Genomic DNA, 17,155 nt, shown 5'->3' on the forward strand with positions numbered 1-17,155 from the left:
GATCTTTTACGATTCGCATTCAACAATCACGATATGCCGATTACACCGACTCGAACGCGCTCCGCAAGCGCAATCGGGAGCCCCAGCAACGCCGCAACGTGTTCTTCGCGACTCACGCGTTTTGGTCCGAGCGCCTCGAGGAGGCTGGGAATCTACGCTTAGCCGATTCCGGACTTGAAAGAATGCAGCTTGATCAGAAACAGCATGAGGAACACAAACTACACTTTTTGCATAACTTGTTCGACAAAGTTGAAACAAACGCGATTCACATCCAGCCTCGAAAATGACGTATTCAAACATTTACATCGTCTGCGATATGATTTCATTCGTAGTATTCAACATGGAAGAAAAACATGGGTGATTACTACATAACGCAGAATTTGCACATCTACCCAGCAAAGCAAATAACAAACTCCCCTTACCCCGCATATGTATGCCTCATGATATGACAACTCCCATAACGCCCCATACAGTCCAAAACACCTCTACTGCAAGCCATCCTCATCCCAACTCTCAACCTCATCCACAGCGCCAGGGCGCTCCTGGCCCCTTGGCGCCGGCTCCTGGTCCTGCACATGCACGACGCACTTACCCTGAACGCTCAAGACGCCCTGTTTCCAGTCGTCGTAGTCCTCATGGGACGTGATGAGGAAGGCAAGGAGCATCGAGGGGTCCATTTCGCGGATCTGGAGGCGTCGGATGCGGCGAGTGTGGACGGTTGAGAGGTCGGAGGGGGAGTAAGTCGAGGCGGGGAGCGGGGAGGGGATGATGGTTGTGGAGGAGCTTGTTGAGGCGGAGAGGGTGTCGGGGATGTGCAGGGTTGTTGATGCGGAGGGGGATGAGGGGGAGGGGGAGGGGGCGTAGTAGGGGAGGATGGGGCGCGTGCTGTGGGGGTCGAGGTAGAAGAATGAGCTTGCTTGGGTGCCGATGAAGTAGTGGGATGCGGAGGGACGGCCGCTGTGTTGTGAGTTAGTCTTGATGTTTTGAAGGATGCATGTATTTTTGACTCACCCAGCGATGCCTATGCTTTGACTCATCTGCAGACTCGATTTCAACGCTTCCCAGTACACGGGATTGATCTTGTCGATGCCGAGTCTCGTGCCCACGAGTATCAGTGTAGGCTGCCAGTTCCCGTCGTCGTCTACGGCTATCTCCTTCAACTTGTCCTCGTACACGTCTGCGCCGTCGCCTGAAATATATACTCTCAGCCCAGCTTCCTTGTGCTTGTTGGCCAGGTCTTGGATACAGCGGGCCGCTGCTGAGGGGCCGAACCATTCGCCAGGATACTTTCCGCACACCGCAGCACCGTGTTCGACAAATCGGTGGATAGAGAAGGGCGCCTTGGGGTCGTCAGCAAACATGGAGACAATCTCGCAGTGTGCCTTGTCCGTCGCATGGTCTTGGTATCTCCACTCCCTCCCCAGCCTCAGCATCTGCAGCGCGTTGGCCAGGATGCACTGCCCACTTCTAATCATGCACCCAAAGCCTGCGTCAGATGTGAAGCCCGGGGATGCGAGGTTCTGCATGCGCACCCTGAAGCTCATGGCACCTGTCGCCTTGGGATCCTGGCTCTTCTGAATGGGCGCGAACCCCGAACGGTACGTCATCCACATGCGGGACTCGAAGTCGTCGAGGAAGGCCGAGGGCCAGTTGCCGTACTGTGACGGGTCTTCGCCATTTGGAGCCTCTTTGCGCTCGGTATCGTCGATGCTGGTTCTTATCCAGCTCTCATCCTCGGCGCGTTCATTCTGCGGTGTGGGAGCGTCGGTGGACGGCGTATCGGAGGGCGTGTGCTTGGGCGGTGGTGGTCTGGGGTCGTAGCGTTGACCCAGCAGCCAGATGGGTTCGTTGGAGTCGTTGGTCGGCAGGGGATCGTAGAAGGTGCGGACGATGCTCCGACTGACGCGCTCGAGGTCGTTCATGGTTGTCTGTGGGGAAGTGTGGAATCGAAAGCGGTGGTGACGCGGAGGTCCGGGGAAGGTTGCCTAGAGGTGGGTACGCGTCTTGCTTTAGAGCACTATTCGCCACACATGATTAAAGATGAGGTTGGAGGGGAATAAAAACAAGCGCAAGATGCAGTGGGATGGCGAGGTTGAGAGTGAAGCGTTGATGATGCGGCGAGCTCCAGGTCATATGCTGCCCTGCGTATTGGTGGGGGAGGGGGTGCTCAGCTGTCCATGTCACTGTGGTGAAGCTCCAAACGCGGTACCTGGATACGCTGGCAAGGTGCATATGCTACTGGAGATGCACACAGCTGCATCTGCAATAGGCCAGCTTTATCCATTCCTGCACTCCGTCTATGGAGCTCGCTGTTCCCACGAGTTGCAGCTCGCCGACCGTTTGAAAATAACGATAAGCCGCGTATTGTAAGAAAACAGCTCCGATAAGGTTAAACCTAGTCCGCAGCCCCGCCGCCACGCCGTTCTAAAGTACGCATCATCTTCCAGTGTTCGCGTCCCAGCTCTGCCACGCGCAATCGCCTCCTTCACTTCCTTTCACTGCGAGCGCATACACGCACGATATCGCCATCATGTCGCGCGGCAAAAAGGGAAAGGGCAAGAACAAGGGCTCTGCGAAGAGCACACCACACAAAACACCCTCAAAACGCCATTCGTCGCAATCGTGGCCGGCACAGGAGCGTATGTGTGCACTCTTCTGCGCAATATGGGATTGGCGTGTTGACCGTTTCTGCAGCAATGGCGTCCAAATTCTCCTTGAAAGACGAGGCGCGTTGGATGTCGAGCCACCGCACCACGGCATACGAGTCGGGCAGGAAGCTTCGCGACATGCCCATACAGTTTGTCAGCGCAGGCCATTTGGAAGGCACGATCAAGGAGCGCCTGCCGGTTGTTGAGTCTGCGTCATCTGGGTCGGAGAACGAGTCGATTGCGCCTTCCTCGCCTTCGTCCACTCGCTCACCAGACAACACCAGGGCCATGGCTCAGATGGCGATACGCAGTCCCTCGCCTGCTGCCTCGGAGGCTTCTTCCTCTAGTGCCGATGAGGTCGTGTTCATGGGCCGTGACCAAACCTCGCTCCCGCATCGTGCGGCCGCAACTGCAACCCAGACACCAGATAATCTCGCCACCAAAGTCACACCCGAAGCGTCTCGAGGGAGCACCACACATGGAACGCCACAGCTGACAGCCGCCTCGACGGAAGATCACACATCAGTCAATGCAGAGGTGGAGACGACTGCCTCATTTGATCTTAGCATCCGTTTACAAGGTATTATCGCCCGCTTCAAGACCGCCAGTTGCAGATTACTAACTTCCACAAGCTTCCAATCCAACCGCAATACCTGAAAATTACGATTCGGACGTCGACAGCATCGCCGATCAACATTTCGCGAAGCGACGGGGTGGCAGACCTGCTTGGGAAGGAACGACTACAGAATGGGAGCACAGGAGCAAGCCCGGTATTGGGTGGCAGCCGGCTGGGAGTCTCCTGGATGCGGACGACGTAAACCCACGAGACGCTGCTATGGACGACTACATGCAGAACATGGAAGACTTTGGTTTGACAGATGACGCGATAGCAGCGTCTGGCTTCGCTCCTGGTTTCTCTCGTCGCGAAATGGACCTTGATGCTGGTAGTCACAACGACTGGGAATCAGCTTCAGGAAGTCCGGATGAAGCAGACGAGTTTGTGGCGGCTGACAGCTGGGACTCGGATATGCTCCGCGACTTTGCGGACCTCAGCACCTCCTCGGATGTCATAGACACTGTCGTCAGGATTCACTCGAAACGTACTCGCAAAACTGGCGTCCAGTATTTGTGTGTATACGAGGGTTCAGTTGTGGATGACGCTCGCTGGCTGCCAGTTTCGTTCTTGAAGAGCAAAGCTGAGAAAGAACTCATCCGTGTCTATGAAGAAGAAGCGGATGTTCGCGAACTAGCACAGAACGATAGCAGCGATTCAGAAGACGAGGAAGAGGATGATGATGATGACATTGACGACGAAACGCTTGCGAGAGTCCTGCAGAAACAAGAAGAACTCGGCCTGGGCTCAGACGAACTGCTGTTATACGCCCATGACGAGTTCTTTGGCGGCGGTTTCGATGATGCTAAGGGCTCTTCGTTTGCAAGTTTTGGCAGACCGAACAAGAAACGCCAGGCTCGCACTCGTGGCAACCGCGATCCGACTTTCCCCTCTGCCTCTGCAATGGCCGATGCATTGGATATGGATCCCTATGGTGGTTTCGACATCATGGACACTGAGCGACCATCCCTGCGAATCAAGAAGAAGGGACGTCGGGGCCAGAGGCCTCCGGAACTTGATGATTCTGATCTGAATGAGCAGTTACAGATGAGTTGGGAGGCCGACCGGAATAAGAAGCGCCTTAAGAAAGCGGAGCGTGAGGAGCTTCGACAGCAAGGCCTCCTGGGGAGAAAGGGCAAAGGCGCTGATCTCACGGTCAAGTACAAGGGTGGCCTCGAGATGGAAGATGTTGTCGAAGAGATGCGCGAGTTTATGCTGGGCAGCATGCAGACGTGAGTTCATTCCTACAAGTGGAGTGATTGTTCCTCTTTGTGCTAATACCACGGCAGCTTATCTCTTCCTCCGATGGACGCAGCTCGCCGCGCCACCATACATCAAGCCGCCTCCTTCCTAAATCTCACCTCTCGCTCTCGTGGTGATGGACACGACAGATTCACCATCTTGTCGAAGACTTCACGCACCCGTGTCTGTACCGATGATGACTTTGACCGCGCCATCCGATCCAAGGGTCTCCTCCAACGTTTACTACGCAGTGCTCCCCAGAAAGGAGCCCGACCCGCTAAGAGCGCGACTTTCCGGCAAGGAGGACGAGCCCGGCCCCAGACCGGCTACCGCGATGGTGAGACAGTTGGAGCAAACGCTCCTGAACTTGGTCCTGAGAACAAGGGCCATGCCTTGATGATGAAGATGGGTTGGTCAAAGGGTATGGGACTCGGTGCTGTGGACAACAAGGGCATTCTGCAGCCGATTCCGCATACAGTCAAGACCAACAAAGCTGGTCTGCAGTAGGCGCTGTCGGCATCATGCCGTTTGGTTTGAGACATGAGCTTTAGTTTCTTTTCGACTCGTACTCTGTGAGAAATTCGCGATGAAGAGTTCATCTTCTGGATGAGCAGTCGCGTTGAGCATTGCGCAACTTCTGACTGTGCTCTAGCATGTTATCTCCTACATGCTATTTGTCAGTTGTATTATCACTCGGAGACATCCAAGGTGGCGTTTGGCAGAATCGCCAACGATGATTGTATTATACACTGCTTGTGTGGCGTGTCATGGCGTTTGGTGGATTCAACGAAACTGGGCCTTTTTCTTTGGGTGGTGGCTTCTAGCTTTGATCACTACGGATGGCTGGGTGATGGTGTTCTTCGGACTGGTCTGGACATGTGCATGTGGCTTCGTGTCGCGTTAGCTAGTAACGCATGGCTGAAATGCCCATGACAACGATCTTCGTTTGTCTGATGAGATGTACCAACGACTGTGCAGACTTTGATTGAGACGGTGTTGTGAGTTTGCCGTTCATGTGGATTGAAGTATGGAGAGGGTACGAGGAATGCTAGATTTAAACTGACAGTTTATTCGAATGTAGCTCATAACTGGTAAACACAGTTCGCTATTCACTATTTGTTTTAGTACAACTCGGTTTTGATGAAAGGATTGTTCCCTGAGGGCGAATCATGTATGCTACAGTCCAAAGACACATCAGGGCTTGGAATGTGTTTCACTGCTGATAGTCTTGGTTTTGGCTGGATTGTTGGTATTACCCGTCTGCATACTGACATTTGTGTTCTCAGTTATCATCTTGTCCTTGTGCGGTGTAAGAATAGGTAAATATTTTTTGTAAACTCGTCGCTGTTGACAAGGGGATTTTTTAGTTGGGTTGCAGTACGTTGCAAAAGATGTACTTTCATGGATAGTGATATTGTAACGCATGTCTTACATCGGTCTTTATTGGTGTATATGTTTTCTGCATATTATGTTCAGACAAGACGCCTCAACTTTTCATTCATGCATACTGAGCTCTTGCATATTGTTGGTCTTTCCTTTACTTCTATTAGTCTCGATTTCCACATATGTTTTTCTGTAGGTAACTCTCGTTCGACCCTTTTCCGCCTTTCACTCTCGGCGCTAGACTTCTGATTCATCGCTTTAACGATTTCTGCGCAAGAAATGGCTCTTTGGATTTGGGCTTTACGGCCGTGATTATTATTTTAGGTTTATAGCGTATTCATGCTTGTAGTACAAGCAGATAGACGCAACACAGTAAGAATCTAATATATTAACTCAGTATAGAAGCTAATACCCAGCCCCTTTTTACACAGTAAACATCAGTATAAGTACACAGTGATAGTAACAGAGAGCTGATCAGCACACCGTCTCTTGACGACTAGCTGCTTCATGTACCAATGCGGACGCGTGTTCGAGAGCTCAGGCAGTAATCGAAGTTTGGTTCGGCTCTGGGTCATGAACCGTGGTTGAGTCGGGAAAATTCTTCAATCGATCAGTAATGCTGAACACATGACCAGAGCAGCTTTGGAGGGGGCGCGGGCAACGACGTTACGGCCGTGATATAGACTCCAAGAGCGGCACATTGTGTTATCTATGCTTTCTATTCTGGTACACTCCTCCGGGATGGTTGATGGTGAAGGTATTTCTCGTGTGGCGGTGAGGTTTGAAATCGTTTTCTTTTTGCAGGCCATGACGCTGCTGATATCGAGCTTTCGTCTAGTTTCGCCTCGCCAACTATTCTCGTAGTATCTTACGCATTCCTGGGATTTCGCTGTGACTGTGATTTTGGCTCTTGTCTCAACTCTGGGCTTGTGCGGAACTTGCTTTTGGGATATGGTATCACGATACAGGTACAAGAAATGGGCATAGGTTGAATTTCGACAGTCTTGTGAACACTAAACCAGGGGGTCTAGGGCTTCTTTGTCGAATGACTGCGCTAGTAAACGTTGTTTATGCAGAGTAGCACGTATGAATATACTGAGTAATACGAGGTTCAATTGCAACCCAAAACGTGATTTGCAAAGCTGTCTGTAACATCGACAAAGTATAGTTGTAATATGTTCCAAATATAGCGAATGCATATGCACTAGAATTTTGTTAACACTGACTTTTTACTTCCTCTAAATCTTGCAAAATACTAATGTGTATGTGTATATGTATGTATCTTTGTCAACTTACCAGTCCGCGTCATAACTTCGTCCTCGAGACAATATCAGTTGTCAAGGTGGTCACACTCTACAGCACTTTTGACTGGTTTACATGCCTCCTTGAGTAGCTTCTCCCAATGCTTCCTATTTCTGAACCTTGAGCACACCAATAAGCCCTTGCCGCCTTTTTCAGTCTCAGCACAAAAGGTGCTGTACTTATCAGGATTATCATACTCCTCACAGAGCTCCTCCAAGGTTGCCGATATACTCCAATTACCCTATGCCAACATTGCCTATTCCCCCGAGACTTATTACTGCGATATCGAAGACACTCCAGGGGCTTAGATTGCAACATCCAGTCGGTTGGAAATTCATTATCTCGATTGTTCTCATAATCTGTATTTCACTTCCCGCGTATGCCTGAGTTTGAGTGGTGGCCTCGAATACCTCATACTATACACAGACATCGACTCCAAGAAGGTTGATGCATCAGAAGACCTTGCCAGCTATTAAATCTTTACTCTGTCTGCATGAGATTCCGAAGACAAGCGAAGAGGTGCTGCCACCAGAACTATGGAGCACATCGTGTTCACAATGGCTGATCCGATAGGTAAGCCGTCAAGTTTTGAGAAACATTGCCAATGAGCAGCGGCGGGTTTTTGTGTCAATAGAAGAGCAGGAGGGCGCCAGCAGCATGGGTACACGTGGTAAATATGCGGCGTCTTCATCTGGGAACAGGCCTCAGGTATCTCAAGATCGACTCGATGCCAGAATTTCGCCTGGTACAGCGGTTCTCAAAGATTAGCGGGCAAGCAGGTGTTGGAACAAGCATCGACACAACCAAAGGTATGGTCGTGAATACCGTCATCAGAGATCGAGCATGTCTGATACCACGTCCCATCCCCACAACTCAGCATATCCCCACACCTGCTGTAACACGCCACGCCCCTCCCTGCTCAGCCACAGCGTTACACAACACCCCAATCCGGCGCTGCGCACCCTTGCACAAACGCCCTCGTGCTGCCACGTGTGTCGTTGTCGCGCTCGTGTGTTGCTGTAGCGTAGTCGCGCCGCGGACATGCGGAGTGGATACGATGCGGCGTGGTGGGGTCACGCCATGGGGCGGCTCTCAATCAAGCGCAAAAGCGGGAAGTGAGTTGGATTGTTGTGGCTCCTACAAGCCGCAAAGTTGAACTCACACAATTTATAAAAGTACATGCTAGGTGTATACTGCTGATAGTTTAAGCACCTTACTCCTACACTAAACTTAGACGTAGTTGTCAAGCTGGGGCAGGATTTTGCTGCACCTCCTCCATTCTTCGTATTTCGACTAACTGAGAGGGTGGGTCACACGATGGGGCGAGCTTTAGAATTTGGGGTTTGGGTTTGAGCAAGGGTTGCACACAGACACAGATGCCCGTCGGAAAAGAGCGAGCTGCATGGGAGGGGGTTATGCATGGTGCACTGTGGACTGTGCATGGCGGGGTGGAGTTGGCGGGGGCTGGGGATGCTAGATAGGGATTTGATACGGTTCGACGGCAGATGTACCCGGCTAGTGGTTGTGGTTGTCGTGATTCGGGGATGTGCTGGGAGGTACGCTGTGGGATGGTATGTACGGCGGTTGTCATGTGTTTGTGTTCTGTGTAAGGGAAATGCGTATGTGTTTGGATGAGGTGGGGATACATGCGCGCTTGGAGATGTTCTGGGTGGAAATTTGAGATTGCTGGGGAAAGGGGAATTGGCGATCTGGTTGATACTTGGTTTGGTCTTTTCTTTTTTTTGGTGTGGGAGGTTTGGCTGTTGGATTGGTTGGTGGAGAGAGAAGAAAAAGAAAAAAGAAAAAAGGAGGGAAGAGAAGACATGTCGAGAGAAGGGACGTAGGTACTTGCTTTAGTAGGAAATCTGGAGGTTGTATGGGTCGGGATACTCTGCGTAAACGATAATAGATAGCTGACGGTTGCTAAGAAAGACCAAGGAAAATCAACAGTGGTCAGGACGTAAATGGCATGGAGAGAGGTAGCGCCAGCTACAATCCTATCGTCTACTGGCTTGTTTATAGGCCTGCGGCTGTTCTTGAGGAAGACACAAGAAGAAGTTGTTGCTTCCCGACATGTGCATCACGTGATTCCCACGCACGGCTCCGCCTATCACAACCTCCGCCTCCAACCACCTCAACCGCTACGAGAAATGGAAAATGGTTTGTAGCTGACGCTACAATTAAGTTCATACGTGATTTCGACAAGGTAGGTAATCGAAGAAAGAACTAAAGACCAAAAATCACCAAGATAACCATGTATGAAGAAGAGTAGGCAGACCTGACTCTGAGGGTATAGAATTGAATTAAAACAACCACTCCACCACCCATAATGTAGAATCATGAGTCGACATTACACACACACCACCTTTTTCACATACCATATCATCATCCCACATGGCTCATGTTCGGCCGTACACCATCATTGACTTAAACAGCCTGGGTCTTGTGGCTAACATTCTCAAGAGGAATCTCAATGTGCTTCTCTCCAAGGTGCATATCAGAAGCGAAGGTGCTGTGAGGCTTCCATCCGCGGGATGTACGAGGAGTAGTCTCCTCGAGCATCTTGTCGACCTGCTCGAGAGTAAGACCCTTGGTCTCAGGAACGAAAAAGTAGGCGAACAAGACTAGAGACGACATTAGATCTTTGAAATGATACAGATTAAGCAGGGGAACTTACAGGAGACGCAGCAGAGGCCGCCCCACATAAAGAAAACGTTAGAGCCAAGCCTTGCGGAATCCGACCGATCAGCGACCAGGTACGGCGTAATGACACCAATTATACAATTCCAGAACCAATTGGATGCGGTACTGATAGTCTGGTTAGCATTGTAGTTCAATTGATAGTGTTTTTATAAAAACTTACCTCAGACCAACACCACGTGATCGGATGGTGAGGGGGAAAATTTCGCCGATGACGATCCAGGCGACAGGACCCCAGGTAGTAGCAAAGACAGCGATGTTCAAGCAGATAAAGGCAATCATAGCTGAGGTGGCAGAGCCGTTGTGGTGCGAAGGCTTGCCGGCGGTGGCACCAATGATACCAACGATGAACTGCATGATGACCATGCCGAGGGCACCAAAGATCAACAGGTTACGACGACCAACCCTCTCGACCAGGTAGAACGAAGCGGGAGTGCAGCACACGTTGACGAGAGTGGTGACGAGCGAGATCAAGAAGGGGTCGCTGATCGAGCCGAGCTGCTGGAAAAAGACAGCTCCGAAGTAGAAGATGAAGTTGATACCAGTGAGCTGCTGCATCATCTGCATGAAGATACCGATAGTGGTGCGGCGGCAGTTGGAAGAAGGGCTGCTGAGCTTACCCTCGAAGCAAGCCAACCAGGAGCCAATGTAGCTGGTCTGAGGAAGGATAGACATCTCGTACTCGTGGTTGGCAATGATCTCGGCAAGCTCATCTTGGATGTACTCGGAGTCAAGGGGCTGGCCACGAACACGACCAAGAGCGTGAGCAGCCTTGTCGAGTTGGCCCTTCTTGACCCAGAAACGAGGAGACTCAGGAAGGATGAACAGACCGGTAGCGAGGATGATAGCCCAGAGGAACTGGATGGCGATTGGGATACGGTAGGAACCAGAATCGCGACGGTTCTGGGTGGCGTAAACGACGCAGTTGGCAAGCAAGATACCGATGGTGATGCAGAATTGGTAACCAGCAACGATAGCTCCACGGATCTTCTTGGGCGCGATCTCGGACATGTATCTGTAACAGTCAGTTTGTGAGTGCGAGATTGTGGACGGGTGTGACATACAGAATGACAATGGCGGAGATGAAACCGACACCGAAACCAGCAATTATACGACCGGCAGTCATGACACCAACACTGGTTGAGGCAGTCTCGACAATGCCGCCGATGGTGAAGATTCCGCATCCAATGATGATGGTGAAACGACGGCCGATGAAGTCGGCAAGATCACCCGAAATGATGGCACCAAAGAAAGTACCAGCCGACAGAATAGAGGTCATTAGGGACTGGTTTCCAGAGGAGATACTGAAGTGTTCGTTCCTGTACGCGACGATGGTCGGGTCGGAAGAGCTAAGGCCGGGGTATTTGACATCGGGGTATTCTTGTCCGCTGATCATATGGATGAAGTATTGCATGTTCAGCACACCACCCATCCATCCTGTATCATATCCGAAGAATATACCACCGAACGCTGCGAAGGCAATAATGAAGTAGGCTCGGAGCGTGACGGGAGCCTCGACACGGTCCACATTGGACGTGCCGGTGACGGGGACAACTCCTCCGCCAGGCATATTTGCGCTGCTTTGGTGTTGAGTGGAGGGGATAGAAGTATGAGGCTCTTCAATCAAGAAGAGGAGTCCCGCGCAACGATGAAAGAGGAGAGGATTGGGGATGTCGAGGAAACATTGCGGGAGCCCCGGTCTTTAAAACAAATTCCGAGCATTGGGTGATACAAAGGCGCGGAATATGCGTGTGACCTCGGGACCTATTGGAACAAGGGGCACGGCGCACATGAGTCTAACCTGGAAATGGGTGTTACTCCGCATTATCACACTTCAAGCTCGGAGCATAGTGCTTCTCCAACCGGCAATCCATGCAGTCTGGGGAAGGCGCATGGAGGTGGGGCCGAGTCGTCTAGACACAACCTGACTATCGAGATTTACGGGCTTATGTGGATCGTCGAGCCCGCAGGCTGGCGCCAAACAGCATACTCTTTGCCCAGTCGTCGTCTTCTGCTGGTCGAGATGGCCAGCGCGCAAGGCACATGACAGTAAATATCGTCGCGGTAGAGGTAAGCCACATTTCGGGACAGTCTCTACAACGGGTAAGTCTCCCTCCATTTGGAGTCGGACGTGATGGTAACCTCTAAACATCGTTCGCCGATTATGTTCATGCGTCTGTCAATGGTTGCGCAACATCCGGTGTGGGTACAGCAAAGCACAATACTGAGAATCATTGGTTCGCGCTTCTCATGCATCAGGGTTGGAGTAATATGGCGGGGATAAACATCACCAATGAAGTGGTCCCCTTGGTGAAAGGGTAAGATGACATGACCATGTCGATGAGCTGAGGATGGCTCCTTCCGCTTAGTTGATGCAGCCGCGTTGTTATTCGCCATTCTCTTCTGCAATGCGGTATATCTGGAGAACCTTGCTGTCAGTCATCGCGGCTGAGATACCGAGTTTCGGAGCGACTTTCAACAAATGAACTGCAAAGGATGGCTGCTTTCACATGTGTCACTGGCGCCTTCATTCCACTTCGAGTTTTCTTGCCACAATTTCAAATTACAATTCTGAGGCATGGGTGCGGCCCAGTCATGCGATGCAACTTTAAGGCGCCTCGTTCCGTCAGCAGGCTAATCCACAAACCGATTCAAATCCCCATAGTCCGCCCTGATTGGCCTGTCAGCCCGCGATGCCCCGCGGGGTCCGACTCACAGACATGGTGTGTTTTTCTCGACGGCACTCATGGCTTGCATGCCGTGACAACGGGCATCGTGTTCTGCCGTGGGAGTATATTGCATCTAACAAGCAAAGTCGGGCTCCCGTCTATGTCGGGCCGAGATGAACACGAGTCTTTTATCAATTGTATATCCTGTCATCTATAAATGTTCGTTGGGTGACACTGTCTCAGTACTGCTCTTGTGTTAGGCAAGCTGTTCTGACGGCGAGCCCGCTATCGATCGGGGGGAGTATCCGTCCTCCGCCGGCCAAATGTCGGAGGTAGACATTAGGCTGCTCCATCGATTGTGTGGCGCAATAAGTACACACCGCAAAGGTGACAAAGAAATGACCGTTTGCGCCGTCCCGAAGGACTCATGCGGTCCATGTGAGATCCGCTTTTGATCCTAGCCGGCACGGCTTTTTTACGCAAGTATGCAGGGCTTCAGCCTCGTGAGGCTCTTAGATGAGGGTAGTTTGATCTACGATGTTATTGATTTGTTTAGGAAATTAAATTCCGGACCTGGCAATTGGACATGTCGCAAAAGCGTAGTGCTCAAATGTTGTGGTCGTCGTGGTCAAGGCGCGTCTCCCGCCTGGTTCTCGAACACGCACGCGAGGTCTCCATATCTCTCCCCACTCGGGGCTCCGCAAGGTCTCCAGCCTCCACTTCGGTAGTCGAGGAACTTATTCGAGTCATGTCCACAAGCGCTACGTACCACACGACACCATTTCGGATGGGGCCGACGATAGTACCTCGCCCACGGTCCTGGGTTGAAAATTCTGCTAGGTCACGGGAATGCAGGGCCAGGCTGCTTCGAGCACGCACTACGAGTCAAGTTGGCCTCGTGTATACAATCCTTTCAAAGGGGCCAACAAGATGAGAAGATCGCGTGACTGCCGAAACGTTTAGGCCTCTAGAACAGACATGCGACATGCTGACATGGCTGAGGTCTCATCCAGGAGTCGTTCGACGATGCTGGTTTTGGAAAAGCGTATTGGATATGAGGTTCGTGTCGATCTAAGGCGGCCCAACATTGTGGTCGGTAGTTTGTTCGCGGCAGTGAGGTCGGGACCGCCTTAGCGGCCTTGGCTATGGGGAAAATGCATTGTCTGAGGCGATGATCATTTCATATGCACTAGGTTGTTGCACGTCGCCATTCGCAGATATGGCTCTTCACATCCTCGACGCACTCGACATCTTCTGCTGATCGTGCAAAGCCCAGAGAAACCTTCATCGTTGACCTCATCACTACCACCACCATACTGTGTGCGCCCGCAAACTTCGCCATCGGCCCACTTCAGGGTGTCTACATTCGTCTTTTTGATGATAGCGTACTTTGGTGTGGTCCGCTTCTTGACTTGGAATCTGTACAACCTCCCCGAATGCAAGAAGCATCAGCGATCATGGGTTAGGGCACAATCAAGCAAGAATGCATTTTGAAATACAGAGAGCTTGAACAGGCGTCTTTCGTAAGATTATGTCGGCTGGTGTTCTATGGGGAGAGGCAAACTTATACTATTGAGGGTGTCATCTGATCTAAGACTCGAAGTCGTACAGTAAACCGTTCTTGCAGACGTCTTCTGCATCTACCTCAGCGCGTCAGACACAACGCTACCTCTGGTGTAACTCATGCACAGCATAGCGACGCGCGTAGCAAGCATCCGAAGTGCCACATCGCAAGTGCCGAGCAGAACGTAGACGCATACGGATTAGACAGAACCAATGGTTCGTACACTGCTTCTTGAAGCCTGAGCGATCGGAGAAGAAGTTGACTTCACTGTCTGTGAGTATACCTGACTCAAGATAGCATCTAGATCAGCAGATGAAAAATTTGAAGGAGAAGAAGTAGAGGAAATTTTTGAAGGATGAGGGTGAGGTTTAACAACCACCAAAGACACAGATCTTTCTCGCTCTATTCCTCGACCACCAGATAATTATAGGGATGCTCTGGCGACATCAGTTCTCCAAGCGTCAACAACACTGGACAAGAAGACGAACTAGGTTACTCTTCCGTGCCTGCGGTCAACTTTTAGGCCCAAACAACGGGTGGCCAGGTTTCGTGCACACTCGTATCAGTGTATACAACGGCCATCCTATTGTAGAAGTACCTCGTCCAAGTGCTTTTGCGCTCGCCGTCTAAGTTAAATCCACGTGTTAAGAGGTTCCAAGTCGAGTTAAACTCCAGCTTCAAGATGTCAAGGCTGACTGTATTGATCAACACATATATCAGAGAATGGCTAGCTAGTGATCCACTCTGGACCTCAATCCTCTTCCAGACATCTACATCCAATTCCACTGGCGCCCGATTCATGATATCAACCTTGATCTGTCCCAGTGCTACCACCTTGCCATGCTCTAACCTGTCGCAAACGTCCTCAATGATGATATTGACACCTTGATCCCTTGCGAGATTGGACCTTCGTATGCATTCTGTGAGATTGCCATGATCATTACAAGATTTGCAAGCCACTCCTGGCTTCGCGTTGCACTTGATTTTGATATTCGTCTAAGTATCTTGCCTGCACGGCGGGCAACGGTCATTGGGTCGCACTGACGCGTGCATAGTGAACAGATCTACAGGTTCCGCGCCCGCTTGATGAATGTCGCGAGCTTGTAACCGCCATGCTCGAGTCACTGTACCATCAGGCATCTCGTGATCGTATAGGGCTACTTCATCTACCAGTAATTCAAAATGGCGATTATCTGGGTTGTAAAGTGATTTTTCCGGATAGGTTTGGCTATGTCGAGGTTCAGTGAGTATATAGGTAGGTTATCGTTGTGGATATTGTGGTCTCGGATGAAGTCGACAAGGCGATTGAGAATGTGGTAGAGTCTTCGAGCTTGATAGTAAGAGTGTCAAGCTCTAGGCTGTATATGCCGACAACATTGACTGGTGTAAAGAATGCCTCACTAACTCCGAGTGAGGTGTTAGGTGCTTGTTTTTCGATGGAGCGCTTCTTGAGTGGTTGTTCGAATCGCTTTTCTTTGCCCGTGGGTGGTTGTTCGGATCGCTTTATATACTTTGCCCTTGAGATTGTACTCGGCGTCAGAAGCGCCATCTGGCTCATATGCATCGCTGCCGTCACTGGCGACTTCCCGATTCTTGCTTTCGACTTGCTGGTTGACGCTGTGCTAGTTCTGCGCCCGCACTAAACCACATTGCTCTACTCGACATGATGTACGACAGTGACGAGCTAATGCAAGTCATGAATATATACGAGAGGCTGATGCGGGAAGAGTTCAGCAATGATCCGTACCGGCAGTAACGGAAACATGGGTTGAGTTGAACCTCTAACCTCACACACCCGAAAACTGAGCTGATGGGTTTAATAGAAACCTATCATTGTTGTTTGCCTGTTCGTGCCTTCACCGCGCTGCGTTTGCTACTTGTGTGGTCATAGCGGGTCACGCCTTCACTCCTTCACGCAATCTTTCACCTTCTCCCCCCACCTTTACCTGTTGTCTACAATGATTTCCAGAACCCCCTCATCTGATTTCCTCAACTGCAAGTTTTCAACACCATACGACTCAGACACCAACATCGAACATAATGGCAAGTTCCAGCGATGTCAACAAAGCATTCACAGACGGCTTCAATGAAGCTTTTGAGCTCTACCGCACTAACCGCTTGGACGAATGCGCAGCCAAAGCACGCGAGCTGCTTTCTGATACTGCTATCCCAAGATACCACCGCATGAAGACGTTTATTCTGCTTGGCTCCATACTAGCCAACTGGGATGAAGCGAATAGGTGCCGTATACTTGCGGAGGGTCAATGGCATATAGTACGACGCTTGCATCCTGAAGGCGCAGACGCGACGGTAGATGGGTATATGAGAGAGCTACGCGAATCGCTAGACGAGCTGGGCGCAGTGCTACAGGATGACGAGGACCCGTTTGGATTTGGTGTCGGGAGCGCTGATGACGAGGTTGTGGATGAACAAGATGCTAGCGTCGAGGAAGCGCGAACAGAGATGGAAGACCTCAATATCGACATTGATGCCCCAACGCATTCCTTTACTACCGTCGAGGCACCTGAGGAAGCCAAGATGGAGGTGGACAAAGAACCTTGATCCCTGCCACTCAAAGGTACGTGGCCTCGTCATCTTCACACTTTTCAATATATGCCTCTTTCTAACATGATACTAGCGAAACATAAATTAAAAGTAGCTCAGCTCGACTTGACTGCAGGTTCTACTCTGCCCACGAAGAGCGACACAAGATCGCAACAGCTACAAACACCAAAGATGCAAAACATACAGGGCCTCTGACCCCATTCGGAGCTGAGACATTTACCGAGTTGGCCACACCAGGATTCGCTGCATCAAGCTGTAAGTACACTGTATCGATAAGTGAGAAGTAAAAGTGCACAAGCTAATCCTCGCAGGGCGACCTTTTGGACCCGGCAAGAAAAAGAAGGCATCCTGTATATTTCAGTGTTCCAAAAATCATGGCTACAGAGCGGCAGATACTAGACTAGAAAAGAATGCATCAGTGACCAAGCTGGCCCAGTTTCTTGTTGACAACATCGATCCTCACCTCCAA

General features: G+C 50.9%; 7 protein-coding genes across 7 annotated transcripts; 2 read left to right on the forward strand and 5 right to left on the reverse strand.

Annotated features, from left to right (window-relative positions):
- Positions 1-306: 306 nt before the first annotated feature.
- P153DRAFT_339386 (putative cysteine protease ATG4) lies at positions 307-2,329 on the reverse strand. Its single transcript, XM_033665824.1, has 2 exons — positions 1,012-2,329; positions 307-957 (listed from the first exon to the last, which is right to left on the reverse strand). The coding sequence occupies exons 1-2, from the start codon at positions 1,920-1,922 to the stop codon at positions 486-488; spliced, it is 1,383 nt and encodes a 460-aa protein (XP_033524377.1). The 5' UTR covers positions 1,923-2,329; the 3' UTR covers positions 307-485.
- A 201-nt stretch (positions 2,330-2,530) lies between these two features.
- P153DRAFT_289709 (uncharacterized protein) lies at positions 2,531-5,010 on the forward strand (the record flags this gene model as incomplete). The annotated part of the gene is made up of 4 exons (XM_033663667.1): positions 2,531-2,639; positions 2,695-3,219; positions 3,281-4,493; positions 4,551-5,010. The coding sequence occupies 4 exons, from the start codon at positions 2,531-2,533 to the stop codon at positions 5,008-5,010; spliced, it is 2,307 nt and encodes a 768-aa protein (XP_033524378.1).
- Positions 5,011-7,063: 2,053 nt separating this feature from the next.
- On the reverse strand, positions 7,064-7,578 carry P153DRAFT_228860 (uncharacterized protein). The gene is made up of 2 exons (XM_033662674.1): positions 7,183-7,578; positions 7,064-7,090 (listed from the first exon to the last, which is right to left on the reverse strand). The coding sequence occupies exon 1, from the start codon at positions 7,504-7,506 to the stop codon at positions 7,240-7,242; it is 267 nt and encodes an 88-aa protein (XP_033524379.1). The 5' UTR covers positions 7,507-7,578; the 3' UTR covers positions 7,064-7,090; positions 7,183-7,239.
- Positions 7,579-8,362: 784 nt separating this feature from the next.
- On the reverse strand, positions 8,363-9,174 carry P153DRAFT_366485 (uncharacterized protein). The gene has a single exon (XM_033668061.1). The coding sequence runs from the start codon at positions 9,011-9,013 to the stop codon at positions 8,432-8,434; it is 582 nt and encodes a 193-aa protein (XP_033524380.1). The 5' UTR covers positions 9,014-9,174; the 3' UTR covers positions 8,363-8,431.
- Positions 9,175-9,244: 70 nt separating this feature from the next.
- Positions 9,245-11,554, reverse strand: P153DRAFT_366486 (high affinity glucose transporter RGT2). Its single transcript, XM_033668062.1, has 4 exons — positions 10,953-11,554; positions 10,052-10,903; positions 9,866-9,996; positions 9,245-9,812 (listed from the first exon to the last, which is right to left on the reverse strand). The coding sequence occupies exons 1-4, from the start codon at positions 11,456-11,458 to the stop codon at positions 9,616-9,618; spliced, it is 1,686 nt and encodes a 561-aa protein (XP_033524381.1). The 5' UTR covers positions 11,459-11,554; the 3' UTR covers positions 9,245-9,615.
- A 3,086-nt stretch (positions 11,555-14,640) lies between these two features.
- Positions 14,641-15,685, reverse strand: P153DRAFT_385228 (uncharacterized protein; the record flags this gene model as incomplete). Its single annotated transcript, XM_033670406.1, has 3 exons — positions 14,641-15,028; positions 15,167-15,349; positions 15,420-15,685. 3 exons carry the CDS (start codon positions 15,683-15,685, stop codon positions 14,641-14,643), a joined length of 837 nt encoding a protein of 278 aa, XP_033524382.1.
- Positions 15,686-15,916: 231 nt separating this feature from the next.
- On the forward strand, positions 15,917-17,124 carry P153DRAFT_228893 (uncharacterized protein). Its single transcript, XM_033662675.1, has 3 exons — positions 15,917-16,699; positions 16,760-16,941; positions 16,998-17,124. Exon 1 carries the CDS (start codon positions 16,162-16,164, stop codon positions 16,681-16,683), a length of 522 nt encoding a protein of 173 aa, XP_033524383.1. The 5' UTR covers positions 15,917-16,161; the 3' UTR covers positions 16,684-16,699; positions 16,760-16,941; positions 16,998-17,124.
- The last annotated feature ends 31 nt before the right edge of the window (positions 17,125-17,155 follow it).

This window comes from Dothidotthia symphoricarpi, assembly GCF_010015815.1.
Source record: "Dothidotthia symphoricarpi CBS 119687 unplaced genomic scaffold P153scaffold_9, whole genome shotgun sequence".
Classification (NCBI taxonomy): domain Eukaryota; kingdom Fungi; phylum Ascomycota; class Dothideomycetes; order Pleosporales; family Dothidotthiaceae; genus Dothidotthia; species Dothidotthia symphoricarpi.